We start from the raw sequence: 18,104 nt of genomic DNA on the forward strand, positions 1-18,104 counted from the left end.
AGCTTACGCCCTGCCTTTCTTGTGTGAAATGGTAAAAGTTTGTATTTATTAAAGAAGTTTACATAATACATGAAGACAGGGTGATCTGCAACTTGTAATGAAATAATGGATCTAGAAAGTCATCATCAATGAATCTAAAACCATTAGGTGAAAGACTGATGGGAGTGCCTGGGTGGGTCAGTCAGTTAGGCATCTGACTTCAGCTCAGGTCATGATCTCACGGTTTATGACTCTGAGCCCCATGTCGGGCTCTGTGCTGACAGTCAGAGCCAGGAGCCATCTTTGGATCTGTGTCTCCCTCTCTCTCTGCCCCTCCCTCACTCATTCTCATTCTGTCTCTCTCTCTCTCTCAAAAATGAATAAAACATTAAAAAAGGAAGGAAGGAAGGAAGGAAGGAAGAAAGAAAAAGAGAGAAAGAAAGAAAAAGAAAGAGAAAGAAAGAGAAGAAAGAAAGAAAGAGAAAGAAAGAAAGAAAGAAAGAAAGAAAGAAAGAAAGAAAGAAAGAAAGAAAAGACTGGCTGACTGACTGACTGATGGGGCACTTTCTAATGAAGGGACCAGACTGACCCCTTAAAATCATTAAAAGGGGAATCGATCAATGTAATATCATTATAAGTAGGTCACTTGAGGAAATCTTTATGGGTGTTAGATACTGCAGTGATAGATTTCACAGACTTATACACAGGCCAAAACTTATCATTTGTGCATTATAATTATGTACAGTTTATTTTATACCAATTATACCTCAAAAAGGGGTTTTTTAAAAAAGTGGGCTAGGGGGTACCTGGGTGGCTCAGTCAGTTAACAGTCCAAAGCTATGATCTCACAGTTCATGGGATCAAGCCCCATGTGCTTGGTATTCTCTCTCTCCCTCTCCCTCTGTCCCTCCTCTGCTCGTGCTCTCTCTCAAAATAAAGAAAATAAACATTTTTTTAAGAAGTGGGCTAAAACATTATGTGCCCCATGATGCAATAGAAAGAACCCAACATCACCAATAAACTGATCTTGTCTGAAAAACTGAACCTAATATGATCAAAGCAGTAGAACCAGCTACCAGTTTACAGAAAATATGAGGCACAGCAGAACACATTACATGACACCACGTGAACAATCTTTCTTCCTCCTTACTCTCATTTTCTGGTTAACTCTCTTCTCCTAGAAACCCCACGGCACTTGAGAAGCCATCTTCTCCAAATGCATGTAGGGAAGTGTTTAAGAACACTTGTAATAAAGATGTTTCTAACATTGCTACCTTGAGAACAGTGTTGTATCAATGAATGGAAGTTATACTCATTCCTCAATGCATGTAGAGCCTTTCAGAACACCTATAATAAGTATGCTTCTAAAATCACTTTAAAAAAAAAAGAAGAGGGGCACCTGGGTGGCTCAGTCGGTTAAGCGTTCAACTCCTGATCTCAGCTCAGGTCTTGAGTTCAAGCCCCTCATTGGGCTCTACACTGGGGGTGAAGCCTACTTTTAAAAAAGAAGAGGACGAAGAAGGTGGGGAGGGGAGGAGGGGGAGGGAGAAGGGAGGAGGGGGAGGGAGAAGGGAGGAGGGGGAGGGAGAAGGGAGGAGGGGAGGGAGAAGGGAGGAGGGGAGGGAGAAGGGAGGAGGGGGAGGGGGGAGAAAGAGGGGTGGGGGAAGGAAGAGGAAGAAGAAGGAAACAAAGCCTTCATCTGTGAAGCGGACACCCCTGATGCAAGGAGTGAGCAGCTGTCAGTGTTAACCGAAACCATTCCCCACAGCTGCAGGTGAACTCACTCAGAGACAAGCCAATAAGATCCATGGTAACACAGCAATAGCACCTAACTCCGGAAGCTTTAATACAAATTTGATACAATTAAGGAAAACCGTCCCAATCCCAGAAAGAAACAAAACAAAAAAAAAAAACTAAAATGTAGAACTAAAACCAGTATTTCACATTTTATTTTCTACAACTACAATCTGTCCTTTCCAAATAAGAGGAAAGAGGAGAGGTCTACTTTCTGTTGTCAGTTTTATATGTCCTTCTTCTGGTCTACCTTCCACCTGCCCCCTTTTTACTCTCACTATACAAATAGGGCTTTCCTCAATCTCATGTAATATTTTGAAAAAATCAAACTTGGTCTTTGTATTGTACCATTAGAAACAAACGAGTGAAGAACCTCCCATCAACCATTCCCCTGCACCATACCTTAATTTACTTGTGCTTGATAATCCACTTATGTGGTTTCCAACATAGAGGAGAGGCAGAGGAAACAGCTTCCATGAAAAAAAAAAAGAATATTTGATTAGAACTCCAATAATGATTTTCCTTCATATATATAGATGGTGACACTCACTCCCCATCAGTAAGCAAATCATTTCCCTGTAACAACTGTGAATTTTCCACAATCTAAAACACACCACAGGGTGCCTGGGTGGCTTAGTCAGTTAAGCGTCTGCGTTCAGCTCAGGTCATGATCTCACAGTTCGTGAATTCGAGCCCCACGAGCCCCACATCAGGCTCTCTGCTATCCGAGCAGAGCCCGCTTCATACCCTCTGTCCCCGTCTCTTTCTGCCCCTCCCCTGCTTGCTCACACACACACTCTCTCTCTCTCTCTCAAAAATAAATAAAATTAAAACTTTAAATAAATAAAACACACCACTGGAATGTCACAAGGTTGGTGACCCTTTCAAAAAGTTGTGTCTACCACCCACATTACTTTGGAGTTACTTTATTTGTTTTCAAGGTCTAGAATGATTACATATCTACCAAGGTTAAACAACATACCAGTAGTACTTGAATTAGGTTTACTGAGCTCTGACCTCCTGAATTATTTTGTCAAGAGAAATACTGTTCAGAACATACTGAAGAAACATACAAAAGACCTACTCTTCCATAAATGAAAAAAATATATATCCTTTCATAAGGTCACACACTAACTGAGAACTTTTTGACTGATATACAATCCACAGCTATCAAGGGGAGTCCAACATTTTTTTCCCACTAAAAAGACATTAAGTGTGCAATTCAGATAAGACATCCTTTGAAGGATTTTGAAATACTAAGTGTCATTTACCCCCCAAAAATTAGAAAACGTTATTATCAGGAGATTTGTTCAAGAAAGAAAGAGAGGGCCTCGCATCCAAGACCTTCCCCTTCATTCACCACATTCTGGTTGACAGCCTACAACTGGCTAAACAATAAAACTTCTGGGATATTACAACTTTAGAGGTTCTTAGGTATTGAAAAGAATCAGTTGCCCTCCTTTCCATGTATAATTCAAAATAAAAACAATACTGACTTCTAGTTCCTGGTAACGGTGAGCTAGATTATCTGTGTTAATCTCCCTGCTAAAAACAATTAAAAATGCTAGGTAAAATAACTTAAAACCTTTATAAAAGCATGAAATATGTGGGAGATAGTGAGTCTCCAAGCCAAAAACTAAAGCAAGAACAGAAACCCAGAAAAAATGGGAGGCAGAGGGCAGCAGAACTGCATCATCTTCAAGGGTCTGTCAGATTAGAATGCTACCCCCCAACAAGAATGTCTTTTGAAAGCAAAGGAAAAATATGCAGTCTTTTTCAGAAAAAAAAAAAAAAAAAAAAAACTAAGGGAATTTAAGCAGACTATTAGTAAAGGAAATTCTAAAGGAGGTAATTTAATCAGGAGGACAGTAGAAAGTGTGGGATGCAAAAAGGAGAGAAAAGCAAAGGGAGCAGTAAATACGTGGGTAAATATAAATAAACATTGATGGGTTTTTTTTAAAGAAAATAAAAATATATTGTGAGATCTACATAAAGTTATTCAAGTACCTGTTGAAAACAGCACATTAAATTGGGAGGAGGGGTAAATGTGTAAAAGTCCTTACACTGTTGAAGGGGAAGATACACTTATTTTTTTTTAAGTTTCTTTCTTGTGAGAGAAAGAGAGAGAGAGCATGAGCAAGGGAGGGGCAGAGAGAAAGAGCGAGAGAGAATCCCAAGCAGGCTTCGTGCTGTCAGGAAAGAGCCCAAAGTGGGCTCAATTTCACAAACCATGAGATCATGACCTGAGCTGAAGTCAAGATTTGGACGCTTACTGACTGAGCCACCCAGGAGCATGAGGGGGAAGGTACACTTATTAATTAACTTTACAGTTTGATAAGTTAGATATGCCTGCTGTAGTTTCCAGGTACACTAAAAGAACTGAAACAGAAGTCCACCTCATATATAGTTGATCCTTGGACAATGTGAAGCTTAGGGATGCCAACACCCGACACAGTCAAAAATCCATGTATAGCTTTTGATTTCCCCAAAACCTAACTGCTAATAGCCTACTGTTGACTGGCAGTCTTAGTAATAACATAAACAGGCACTCATATTTTGTATGTTACATGTGTTATATACTACATTCTTACATAAAGTAAGCTAGAGAAAAGAAAATGTTAAAATCATAAGAAAAAACACATTTACAACCCTGTACTGTATTCATCCAAAATAAAAAAAAAAATCCACATATGATGAACCTATGCAGTTGAAATCCATGTTGTTTCAGGGTGAGCTGTGATTAAACACTTTACCTGGAAGATTTAGCTAAAGTTTTAGGCACCTAACGATATGGCCTCAAAATAAATTAAACAAAACAAAAAACCTGACATCAATACCAAGAGAAATAGACAAATCCATAATCAGAGATGATGGCTACAATAATATTTTCTATTTCACATGCTCTTAAAATGTGACTTTAACACTTTCTTCCATCCAGAGGTATGATCTAGGTCCCTTCCTCTTAAAACTGCATGGGGTTGTTTCAATTAATAATGTACAGATGAAATGCTGCTATGTGACCTTTGAGGCTAGGTCATAAAAAGCAAGGCAGTTTTGCCCTGCTTGCTGGAACACTCACCCTTGAAGAATTCAGCACCATGTGACCACTTTGACTCCCCTGAGCCTGCCATTTTGTAAGGAAGCCCAAATTAGCCTATAGGAGTGACCACACAGAGAGGCCTAAGATTATAGGAAGAGAGGTTTGTGACCAGCTCCCAGCTGCACTAACCAGCAACCCCATCATTGTTTCCACTCTGCTACTGTCTGTCCGAAACTATATAGAAGCCTTAAGCCAGAACTACCCAGTTGACACTGTCCTGAATTCCTGAACCACAGTTACTGTGAGAAATAACACAGTGATTATTATTTTGAGTCACAAGTTATGTAGCAAATGATAACTGGAATAGGCATATAAGGTATCAACAAAAAGCCTACAACAAACAACACACTAAACGGTGAAATGCCAAAAGCTTCCCCTTGGAGATCAGCCAGTATTACCACTTCTACCAAATTGTACTGAGGGTCCTATACGATACAGTAACCGAAGTAAAAGAATAAAAGTTAGAATGTTGGAAAGAATGAAGCAAAACTGTCATTTGTTGTAGAAGATGACCTGATCGTGAATGTAGAAAAATCTAAAGGAAACCACAAATAAATTATGATTAATATTCTATAATTTTGCAAATATAAAAACAATATATAAATGCAATATAAAAACATATCCATCTAATTTTCCAAATTATATACATATATAAATATAGTCATTTATAATATATAAATGAGTAAACATCAAATATATATAAAAAGTATATTATTAAATATATATATAAATAAGTAAAGATTAAATTATTAAATATATATTTATACATAAATATATAAATAAGTAAACATTAAATATATATATACATTTTGAGAGTGAGCAGGGGAGGGTGAGAGAGAGAGAGAGAGAGAGAGAGAGAGAGAGAGAATCCCAAGCAGGCTCCATGCCCAACATGGAGCCCCCCACATGGGGCTTGATCTCATGAACCATGAGATCACGACCTGAGCCAAAATCAAGAGTTGGATGCTTAACTGACTGAGCCATCCAGGTGCCCCCAAATAATATATTTTTTAAAGATATATGCAATAGCAAAAACTCAAAAAAAAATGTTCACAACAGTATTCTCTTTACAGAACACTCAAGAATAGTATGAGTTCAGCAAAACATAATTCAGGGACACATATTAGAATAATTACAAAGAAAGTAAGAAAATTATTATTACGAAAGTCAAAATAGTGGGTAAGGAGGATTCTGTGATCCCATCTCATGATCTAGGTAATGATTACATGCGTTATTATTCATTCAAGTATACATTCATGTATGATGCCTTTTCCCTACATATAGATCATATTTCACAGTGCTTAAAGTGTTTTAAAACTATAGCATATCATAAACTAAGTGTAGCAAGGCCAACGATGTTCTGATTGTTCCTATGATGATTGGGTTAATAGCCTTCGTTATACTTCAATATTTTGTTTTTCTCTTTTTGTGGATGTCCCTGATGCTTAGTCAGACTGATGATTAATCTAGTGACAGATGCCAGCATCTTTCCAGGGCTTAGAGACATGGTAGTGAACAAGCCAGGAGAGGTTCTCACTCTCAAGGAACTGACAGCCTGATTTAACTTCCCTAAATCCAAAAATGTCATCAAAATATAGTTAATACTACCTGTTGTATAGGACTGCTCTAAGAATTAAATGGTTGACTTAAAGCAACTGTTTATTGAGCCAGCAACTGTTTAAAAAAGGTAGCTCTGTTCCTCATTCCCAGGAAGGTAAGGCAGGTTTTATGTTTCTAGTTCCACCACAGAAAAACCCATGTATTTCTATGTGCATCAAATTATATTTTTCATTCTACTCACAGCTTTTATCAATCCAGGCAAAAAATGAAAACTTAAAATAGGATCAGAAAAGAAGGCCCTATGAGCCAAATCTGGCCCATCTTTTGTCTATGTAAATAAAGTTTCATTAGAAGACGATGACAGCAATTTATTTATCTATCATGGTACAGTGGCAGAGCTGAATAATTGCAACAGAGATGGTCTGGCCCACAAAGCCTAAATATTTACTATCTGCTTTTTTACCAAAAAAGCCTACCAAATCCTAATACTATAGGGCTTTGCCATTTCAGAAGACACATAGTATTATTTAGTGTCAGTTGCTAAGCACACACTTTGACTATTACTACATTATGTTAATGAACAACTGAATGAATGATATAAAATCTCTGTTAAGAAGTTTCTACCCAGTGTAGGCAGGAAGCACAGTGTGTATGGAAACCGACATGCATTCTAAGATCAATTTGTAATTCTATAGTATTTTCATATCTTTCACCATAGTTATTTGTACTCGTCATCACATACCTTCACGGGAATTTTCTTGTCAAAATCAGGGAAGTGAATTATTTTATTTAGTTTGGACACATACAGTATCATTATGGTAGCTGCCATCTAAAAAAAAGGGAAGGAGAAACTTCAGCAAAATATCTGGAAAGACTGAGGTACAAAGACACCTTCAGAAGAAAATACATTCATCAAAAAGAATATATTATCCAAAAAAAATCCAATTTCTAGGTTCCAAAAAATAACTATTTCTTGGAATATCAAAATTGTTTTTCTTGCCAATGTATGAATTCTATCAGAACTATAGGCAAAAAGTGTTAAGATCAAATAGACTCACACACATATATGCATATTATCTCAAGGGGTTCAGAGAAAGAAATGGTGTCCCCAAAACTGGCCAGAGTAACCACAGTTGGTGAGGCCAGTCCTTGATCCTGGACCATACTTCCCATGTACTGAACATATGGACACCTTTCCACATAAAGTGAGTCTAGGGGTACTGCAAGGGGGCAAACTCCACACTAACACACTTTTTGTAAAGTCTAATATTCCTATAACACAGAAGACAAATTAAGAGAAAAACAATTTTAAAAGGGATCTAGTTTTCTCTTCAATCTTAGCCGGTACTGCAAAAATGTCTCATTCAAATCCTACTCATCTAGAGTACAAGTATATTAGAAATACTCCAGATTATTATGAAATAAAAAATTTTAATATCATCTTCCTATGCAAATTTTAGAACTTACTCAATTGTTTCCATATTATTATGAAAAAATTTAAGGCATCCTTCAACATGATTATCCCTAAACCCTGAGCCTAATGAATTTACAAATGTAATACTTATGATAGATCGTAACATAAGGCCATCTCGAATTATAATTATAGTTTGTATTTATAACTGACCTTATAATTCTTACAGAAATATACTAACATTTATTTAAAATATTCTGTAACTCAGACTTTTAAATGAGGTCTGCTGCCCTCTTCCCCCACAAATTGTGTATCAGAAAGGCTTTATTTTGAGCACAAGCCAGTGAATTTTTATTTGCCTTGGGGATTACTAAGGGCACATTATCACATATTCACTGATCTTTTAGAGTACTTTTTTCTACATTTTTCACACTGAAACATTAAGATGATGTATTTTTGGCATTAAGGAAATATATTATATTTTTTTATTCCTAAAATGATATTGCAAAGAGTACCTTATCAGCAAAACATTTAACCAGAATAATGTTTAATCATATAAATGACATCCTTCTCAAGATTCACAATTAAAAAATTAATTAACAGACACAATTTTCACAATTTTATGTTTTTCTCCCTATAAATTAAAGCAAAACCAACCAAACAAAAAAAAAAAAGGTGCCTTTGGTGCCTGTTACCACTTGCCTACTGGAAATCACCAGCATATGATCAAGATAGTAAACAAGCCACAAATTAATATTAATGGGAAATTTCAGAAGCAGCTAAATGGGGTTAGTCTGAAAGCTTATCCAATCTTGTCTTTATACTTGAGAACAAAAATCACAAACTGCAGGAAACAAAATGCAAACATGTTTAGTTAGGCCCACAGAGAGTTTTGTAAAAATCTGAATGTGTTGCTGGCATTTACAAATTTGATGTAAAAATTCAAAATCCCTGCTTCTCTTGGAAAACGTCCAGAGGTGTTAAAATAAGGGCATAGTGAACCCAATCTCATCTCCTGAGTCCTTTCCTCTCAGCACAGTGGCTTAAACTGAGTCCCAAATGCACACTTCAACTTTGGCAACTATATCCTTGTCCCACTCCAGCCTCCAATTTATTCATTTGTTCCCCACCAGGCCTTGAGGCTTTCAGTCTTCTGGCCCCTTGCTTTAAAGGGTAATTAAATTCAATTAAGAAAGCTGAAACAAGTAATTGCTTTTTCCTACAAATACAACTGTTCCTAAATTATAGAAAGACTTAAAATGTGTGTCAATATTTCATGCTGTTTCACCAAAAGTACCATGATCCTCTGGCCCTCCATCAGCTGAATAAATTTGTAAACCGCAGTCTTAAACAAAAGCACTTAAAATTTCTTTGTGTATAATGACAACTAATTAAGTGGTTAATTTTTCATTTTCACTTACCTGTCCAATTCCAAGAAAAATTGGTGATGGGAAACTATAAAAAACACAGAATAACAATTTTAGCAACTGATAAAAATTTGCAGTCTATAATATGTAATGGCAGGAGTTATTTAAAAATCTTAGACTTTTTTTTCATTCTTAGACCATTAAAACTTAACATAAAATTCATTGACTTTTCATTTGTTCATTTCTTTTCATTTTTAAACTGATTGTTGCTAAACTTGGCAATTTTCTATTGCCCCTTGTCTGTCATCATATTAACAGATAACATGACTATGTATATAGAAAGCCAAAATAATCTGGGGATAAATTATTAGAACAAATAATTTTTAGCAAGGTCACTGGCTACAAGATGAATATATGAAAAAAAACATAATTTCTATATCTACATGCCAGAAGAAACAAAGTGAAAATTTTAAAGAGATCATTTATAATAACACTAAAAGCACATCAAATAATACTAACTGTATATTTTATGATATTAGGAATTACCTTTAGTTTTTTAGGTATGAAAGGTATTGGGGTGGTGTTTTTTTTAAATGAAAGAGCCCTTCTTATAATTTAGAAATACATCTTGAAATGCATATGATGATATGTTTTTAATTTGCCTCAAAATAACTCGGCGGGCGGGAGGGCGCCTGGGTGGCTCAGTCGACTGAGCGTCCAACTTTGGCTCAGGTCATGATTTTGCGGCCTGTGAGTTCAAGCCCCATGTCAGGCTCTGTGCTGACAGCTCAGAGCCTGGAGCCTGCTTCGGATTCTGTGTCTCCCTCTGTCTCTGACCCTCCCCCGCTCATGCTCTGTCTCTCTCTCTCTCTCTGTCAAAAATAAATAAACATTAAAAAAAAATTTTTTTTAAACTCTGGGGGGAAATGGTAGGATTGAGTGCAAGGGGGGATACAAATGTAATGAGTTGTTGACACTGGATGACGGCTACTGGGTGATTCATTAGACAGATATATCTCATTTTATCACTCTTCACTTTATTATGCTTTGCAGACACTGCATTTCTTACAAAGTGAGGGTTTGTGGTAACCCTGCCTTGAGCAAGTTTATCGGCACCATTTTTCCAGCAGCATTTGCTCACTTTGTGTCTCTGTGTCACATTTCGATAATGCTCGTGATATTTCACACTTTTTCATTATTATTATTATTATACTTGTGATGGTGATCTGTGACTAGTGATTATGACTCCCTGAAAACTCAGATGATGGTTAGCATTTTTTTAGCAATAAAGTATTTTTTTAATTAAGGTATGTACATTGTTTTTCAGACATAATGCTATTGCACACTTAACAGTACAGTATAAACATAACTTTTATATGCCCTGGAAAACCACAAAATTCAATTGACTCACTTTACTGCAATACTTACTGTATTGTGGTGGTCTAGAACCAAACCCACAACATCTCTGAAGTATGCCTATGCTATTTTTTTTTAAATAATATATCCAGGAACAAACCTAACAAAAGATTAATTAAAGATTACAATAAATGCATTCCATTACAACTGGTGAGAGAAAAAATTCTTTAAAGGCCTGGGATATAAGAGAAGCCATTTTGGATTTCTTTCTAAGTCAGCATAACTACACGTACGCTTTGTTGAAACCAAAAGCCTGATTCATGGCCCACCAAGCATACAATGTACCCCTGCTTTGTGAATGAGTAGCCTAAAAGAAGACCATGTTGTTCTTAAGATAGCAATCAATGCTCCTACTCCCTGTTCCTTGACATTAAAACTTGTGATTCTTGCCTATATGCTAATATATAATCTGAGCTTTTACGAGATGTGAAAACTGTAAAAACCCTGTAAAACCTGTTCATTCTCTGGAGCTCTTTCTTCTTTGTAAAGAATATGTTTCCTGGGCAGCTGTCCTAACTTGGGCTCGAATAAAGCTCTTACTTTTAGAGACTCCAAAAGGTTTGTTCATTTTGCATCCACACAATGGAAGAGAACAAAGATGAGGACAGATACACACATACATGACACAGATGACAGTGCACAGCAGTGAGGGAAAGATGGTCTTTCAACAAACGGCATTGGGTAAGTTAGATGATACACTTCACACCACATTTAACAAGGCAGCACATCACCTCACCCTGCTCACTACCCAAACCTGCACTGGCTCCCAGTCATTCTCTCAGAGACTCTCCCACACACACACCCCTAGCTCAGCCCTCAATCTGCATGTCAGAGGAAAACACACCTATTTCAGATAGGGCAAGAAGAGAGTAAAGAGCTGACTCGCCTTATCAAAGAAAACAGAATGAATGTCTGGACAGTAACACCATGAGAATGAAATCCATTCTAGTGGATGGATACCAGTTGTGCCACCCAGATACCCCCTTCTACGCTGAGGTATTCATTCCCCAGTTGCCCAAGAACATCCTCAGCTGAAGAAAGCTACCTTGCCAATGGCAAACACCCTCCCTGTGAGCACCCTGCATTCCAAGCCCCACCCCAACTCAGAATTCTGTTGAGTCCTCTCAGCTCCAGAGCCCCTGGGATCAGGCTTTTAACATTTATTCGTTTTTGAAAGACAGAATGTGAGCAGGAGAGGGGCAGAGAGATAGAGGGAGACAGAGAATAGGAAGCAGGCTCTAGGCTCTGAGCTGTCAGCACAGGGCCCAAGGCTGGGCTGAAACTCACAAACCACCACGAGATCATGACCTGAGCGGAAGTCGGAAGCTTAAGGGACTGAGCCACCCAGGAGCCCCCAACCCCACAAAATAATTTTTAATTTTTTTTAATGTTTACTTTTGAGACAGACAGTGTTAGTGGGGGAGGAGCAGCCAAAAAAAATTTAACAGATATTGATTCTAGGTAGGGGGAATATAGATAATTATTTTCTTTGTACTTTTCTGTATTTAAATAATCCCCAATTTTTTAAATGAATTCTTGTAGGAGTGAACACGAGGAAGTGAAGACAATAAGTGTGTACACAACTGGTAAGACTCAGACTCTGAGAGGAACAGAGAAACGAGGGTCCACGAGGGATCAAAAATGGGTTGTTGCTGCTTAAGAAACCTGAACACGTTTTCAGGGCTAGAGCTGCTGAGGCAGAATGAGGAGGGGGTAGAAGGAGTGAAGCATTGCACCCACAGAGAGGAGAGGGGGACCTTAGGTGGATAAAAGGCTCCCTACATATTATAATAAGGGCACCGTGGGGGCCTCAAATGACACCTTCCACTTTCTCAATAAAGTATCGGAGAAGGGGAGTGGAGGGCGGGGGGAGAGGGGGCGGGTGGGATTCCAGGAGGCAGGAGAAAGCAGAAAGGAGTCAAAGCAAAACCCCAGAAGAAACGAGTGGGCAGGAAGGAGAGTCAGCTGAGCTTTGCGATCACCACTCTAAAGCTCAGAAGTGGTTTCCCTCCCACAACAGTCTGACTTGCTCAGTGAAGGAAGGAGGCATGCGGCAGGCTGTGCCAGACCAGGGCCAGGCCCAGTGGGCCCCAGAAAGGACTCCAAGGTTGGATGTGGACACCAGCAGGAGACAGCACTGGGCGTGAAAAGCTGGTGGGTCACAGCCAAGCATGCACCCCCCGGGGAGTGTCTGCAGGAAGCAAGGCCACATCGACTGCCAGGGTTCCCCGCAAGGAGTCCCTGAGTCCCCAAGGTTGACACCAGTCCAGATGGAGATCAGGCCTCTTCCTTCTGTGAGTGACAGGAGCTCAGAAGCCACCACAAAAGACCATAAGGAGTGGTAAGTCTGGAGCACACAGAGTCTGGGCAGTGGGGAGCCACGAGGACCCCACCCCACCTCCTGGCCACACCTGCGGTGAAACCAACATCCAGCTGCGTCCAGGGGCCAAGGAAGCCAAGGAAGCGGTGTCTTCAGGAGAGAGCAGGTTTTCACCAAAGAAAGAGAAAATTACAAGTTGTTTTTGTTTTTAGTATGGATTTCCAGTTCCCACTGCCCGAGACTCGATACAATATATTTTATAAAAACCTCTCCAAGTAATTCACAGTCCCAGGCAGGTTTGAAAACCACTGTGCTAAATGATCCCAATATCCTAGGATACATAAAGAACTAGACATACAGGAAATACTCATTGAACTGAGTACAACTAAGGTCTATATTTTTATTAAGCACCATTAGTAAATTCTTGCATGTCCTAGAGAACAGTGTATTTCAGTGGCAACAAAAAAGCAACTCCAGACCACCCCACCACCCTCATGAATCTGATTCCAAAGACCCACTAGTGTAACCAACTAGCCACAGATTCTTAGGTGACCTTGCTTTTCCCTCCCACCCTAACAGATTCTGAGAGTCCATATCCTTCAAAGATTTCTCCGTCCAACTAGATAAATCTAGCATTACAATGAACCAGATAAGTCTAGCGTAAGAAATAAGGAACACCACTCATCAGACCTGAACCCCAACCAGAAACAATCTGTTCAAAATGCAGGAGAAAAAAAATATTCCTTGAGCTACATTCCCATGACCCTGTGGATTAGGTAATTATCAAAATGCCCTTCTTTCTACTCTACAACACAATATTCTATCTTCAAACATCTAATGTTTGGATCAGATTTTTGTGGTTTATTGTTGTAACCAAATCAACCCAACCCTCCTCCCCTCAAAGATGTGCTCCTAAAGCATTTTGAGATGAGAGAATGAATAATGTTATTTGAACAGGGTTCTCCAACTGTATATTACATTACGGAAATGTGAAATGTTTACTTCTAAGGATTGAAAGAGTTTTGTCTTACAGAGAAAAAAAAACTCCATTTCCTCCTTTAATCATGGACCTCAACATTTTAAAGATGGAAAGGCTAGAGTGTAAGATATCTCATATAATCCTTCCTGGTTGGAGACTTCCCCTTCATCTTCAAAGCACTTAACCACTGTTTACTGGTCCCTGCTTCCAACAAGAAGACACCTGTTTTTGGAGGCAGTGACTGCCATGGCCAGAGAGCACACGGCTCATTCAAGTGCAGAAAATAGAGACCAACCTTCAAACTTCATCCAACATAACTGCCAACCACTCCCAAACAAGCCTATTAGTAGCATTCTCTTATTATTTTTGGTCAAAAATGTTTAGTTTTCTTTTTTGTTCATTAGCAGTGTTGGTGTTTCCCATGGACACCAGCAAGCATGCTTGCAACACACTGGGAGAGACTTGTAAAGAACATCAACAGCTGTAAGATCACCAAAAAATATCCCAGATCTCTCTCTTCCCTCCATATCTGTCTGCTGCTGCCCCTCCCCACAGTCTAAGACATCTTTTAGAATTATCTAGAATACTAGATAATTCCGTGCTTCCACCCTGGTCCTCAAGATCATGTTACTCCTCTGCTCAACACTGGCTGGTGGCTCCCATCTCCTGAGAGCCTCCATGGCAGCTTCATAGGCCCTCCAGGATCTAACAATCCATCACCCTCACCTAGTACCATTTCTACCCAAACACCCTTCTCTTTCACGCTTGGAATGTTCTTTCCTCATTTCCTTCGTGTCACTCATCTCTTGGCTCAACTGTCACCTCCTCAGTGAAGCTTCACTGATCACACTGAGATGGCAAACTCCTTCCCATGCCACACTCCCTAACTCCCTTCCCTGCCTTATTTTTCTCTCCTGACCACACAACTGCATCTGACATAATATAAATTCTATCAGTTTATTTACTGATTCAGTAGAAAGCTCCATGTAAGCTTTAGGAGGATAGATATTTGCTCCATGACATTTAGGTTTCTGATCTGCTTTATTCACTCCTATATCTCAAGTGCCTAGAATAGTGCCTGGCACATAATAGGTGCTTAAGAAATATTATTGAGTGAATGAAGGGTCTGATCCTGCCTTTCCTGCCTCCCTCCTCCCATCATCTCTCCTACCTTCTTCCATTTGCTCATTCAGTTCCTCCAACAGAGCAAACTCATGCCCACTTCATCAGACTGCCTGTCTGGAATGCTCTAGCACCAACCGCTCCATCCCAGGCACTCTCATAACATACCTGAAATCACCCTGCTTATTCTTGAACCCACTTCCTTTCTGTCTCTACCAATGGTATGGAATCTCCAGAGCAGTGGCTCTGTGTTGATCACACCTGCTTCTCTGGTACCTGCAATGGGCTTGGCACACAGTAGGTGCTCAGTAAATATCTGTGGGAGATGTAACCGGCCAAGCACCTGTGGGTCGCAGCTTTCTCAGGTATAACATAAGAAACCTGAAGATACTCTCTGAGGTCTCTTTAGGCTCTTTATAAAATTCTGATTTTACACTCTTGTAGCACAGACAGTATAGTTTACAAAGAGCAGCTTTACTTAAACGGCAGCTCCTGTGAAGCTTTGGAAGGTAATTAACAGGTAATTAACAGGACTGTAATTATCCGGCTTTTGCATTTGAGAAAACTGCTGACTTTGGGTCTGGCCCAACAGGCACAGCTATTAGATGGTGGAACTGGATCTAAATCCACAGTGCTCTCAGTGCTGCTATAAGGATAGCAGAATTAAACAGGATTTTCTAGTCCTTACAAATAGGCTCAAGGAACCAGGAATCTGGTTTACTGCACACTAATCCAAGAAAGTACGTCATGAGAACTTTTTTTCCTCGTCATGTGAACTCCTAATGGTTTTCCCCAGTCTTCTATGAATACACTGGTAATTTGACAATGAATGATCAAACGATAAACATAAACTTATCCGCTTAGGACTCATCTGATTGTTGAACATCTCCACTTGTGTAAACTGTTCGCCTTTAAAGTTCACATTCAGATCACTTGTTTCAGCGCACCGGGGCACTTGAACGCTTTGGGGTGTAGCTCTACAAGCGCGCTACGCAGGGTCTCTGTCTCGCAGTAGTAGTAAGCGGTGGAGAGGCGTATCCGCGATTACTGAGAGTAAAACGACTTTGTTAGCTTGTGGCTTGGGTTGTGGAAGGTCCCGGCTCGGTAAAAACGCGGTCAGTGTGTCGAGCCCACAGCCACCCACGTTGGCACCGGAGTCGGCAGTGAGACCCCACGCGCTCCGTTCCTGCCAGCCCGCGGACCCCCGCGCGGCCAACGTGCTGGGAGCGCAGGGGCAGCCCCGCCGCGCCCCGAACCCCGGGACCTCACGCGGCGCCGCGAACGGACGGTCCCGGGACCCGGCGCCCCGCGGACCCCGCCCGACCCCCTGGCGCTCTCCTCACCGGTAGGTGGTCAGCAGCGCCTTGTTGACCAGCACGATGAGGAAGGAGCAGGCCCCGTAAAAGAGCGCCGACAGCAGTTTGGCCACCCGGGAAGGCCCCCGCGCGGGCGCGGGATCCGCGTCCGCGCCCTCGGCCTGGCGGCCGGCAGTCATGTCCCGCGGCCGCGCGCCGCCCGCCGGCCTCCGCCACTCTCCGGCCCGCTCCGCCCCAGTTCCGTCCCCGCCCGCGGCCGGCCCGCGAGAGGGCGCGGCCGAAACAGGAAGGGCCGCGGCCGCCCCGAGCGCGCCCCGCCGCTGCGGCGTCGAGGGGCTGGAGCCCGCGCCCCGCAGTGCCCGGGTCTGAGCTCGGCAGAAACGGGGTCCCGAGAGGTGAAAAGTCCTCGCTCCTTCCCAGCGCCCCTCCCGGGGAGACGCTTCAGTTTGGTCTGAACGTTTGTTTTGCCTTTTTTTTTTTTTCATACATTTTAAACATATAATTAACGTACAACGAAATGCAGGCTTTATGACCCACAGTTCGTTGTTTGGACAAATGCGTACACCCTTGTAACCACCCAATCAACACATTAACATCACCTCAAAAAGTGCCTTTTGTGCCCCCACTGAAACCAACCCCATCTCATTCTGACTTCTATTGCCGAGTTAGAGGTCCCTTTTTCTAGAATTTCATAAATAAATTTCATGTATGTACTCTTTCAAGGCTTTTTTGTACTCTTCTTTATTGCTTTTGCTTCCCACCCTTGTTTCTTTAACTTGCTGAAGAGGACCACAGTTTGCCTATTCACCAGTTGATGGGCATGTTGGTTGTTCCTCGTTTAGGACTATAACCCAAAATGCTTCCATGACCATTCGTGTACAGGTTCTTCTGTGAACCATTTCCATTTCTCTCCGGTAAACACGAAGGAGGAAAGGTTAAGATGGGTGCAAAGTCTCGAGTCTTTTCTTGCCTCTATGTGCTTTATGGCAAGTTGTCTCCTTACACACGGGCCCATTTCTTTTCTAGGCAAAGGGCAACTAGCTCCAGTGTCTGTTGTTCATAGGAATTGAAGAGTCTCCCACAACGGTCTACTTTGACCACACTCTACCTGCTGTAACCATTTTGCAGGTAAGTGTCCCCTATTTTCATTCTATAATGAACTTATAAAAATCTTAAAGTCTAAGGGTGCCTGGGTGGCTGAGTCGGTCAGCCATCCGACTTTGGCTCAGGTCATGATCTTGCAGTTCCTTGAGTTTGAGACCCTCATCTGGTTCTGTGCGGATAGCTCAGCCTGGAGCCTGCTCCGGATTCTGTGTCTCCCTCTCTGCCCCTCCCCTGCTGACACTCTGACTCACTCTCTCTCTCAAAAATAAATAAACATTAAAAAAAATTTAAATTAAAAAAATCTGAAACTTTGGCTTTTTAGAAAAGCTGAAGATTTCAAATGAAAGAAACATTTGAGTGTAACTGTATTCATGCCATGCAATTGTTTGCCATGCAATCTGTAGGCATTGAACAACCAGGAACATTTTCAGCACTGATAAGAACCAAAGTAGAACTCTTAATGAATAACTAGCTCTTAAAAAGCCATAAAGAGTCCACATTACCCAAAATAAGAAAGCAAACACACATTAAGACCATTTTAAAATAGAAAATGAAGTCAGATTCCAGTTGAACCAAAAACTCAGAACTTGAAGTCATTTTGGATTATTTCCTTTTAAAAAGATCAGTTTAGTTCCC

General features: G+C 40.6%; 1 protein-coding gene across 2 annotated transcripts in view; it reads right to left on the minus strand.

Annotated features, from left to right (window-relative positions):
- SLC35D2 (solute carrier family 35 member D2) overlaps window positions 1–16,594 on the minus strand; it is a 57,366-nt gene extending 40,772 nt beyond the window's left edge. For both annotated transcript variants that reach the window (XM_049634319.1, XM_049634313.1), the window contains exons 1-4: window positions 16,392–16,594; window positions 9,266–9,299; window positions 7,176–7,262; window positions 2,176–2,243 (exon numbers count right to left, since the gene is read on the minus strand). In XM_049634319.1, the coding sequence (XP_049490276.1) occupies window positions 2,176–2,243; window positions 7,176–7,262; window positions 9,266–9,299; window positions 16,392–16,543 (341 nt within the window). In that variant the 5' untranslated portion in view covers window positions 16,544–16,594. The remainder of the gene's footprint in view (window positions 1–2,175; window positions 2,244–7,175; window positions 7,263–9,265; window positions 9,300–16,391) is intronic.
- Window positions 16,595–18,104: the final 1,510 nt, after the last annotated feature.

The sequence above is a fragment of the Panthera uncia genome, chromosome D4, assembly GCF_023721935.1.
Source record: "Panthera uncia isolate 11264 chromosome D4, Puncia_PCG_1.0, whole genome shotgun sequence".
Taxonomy (NCBI): domain Eukaryota; kingdom Metazoa; phylum Chordata; class Mammalia; order Carnivora; family Felidae; genus Panthera; species Panthera uncia.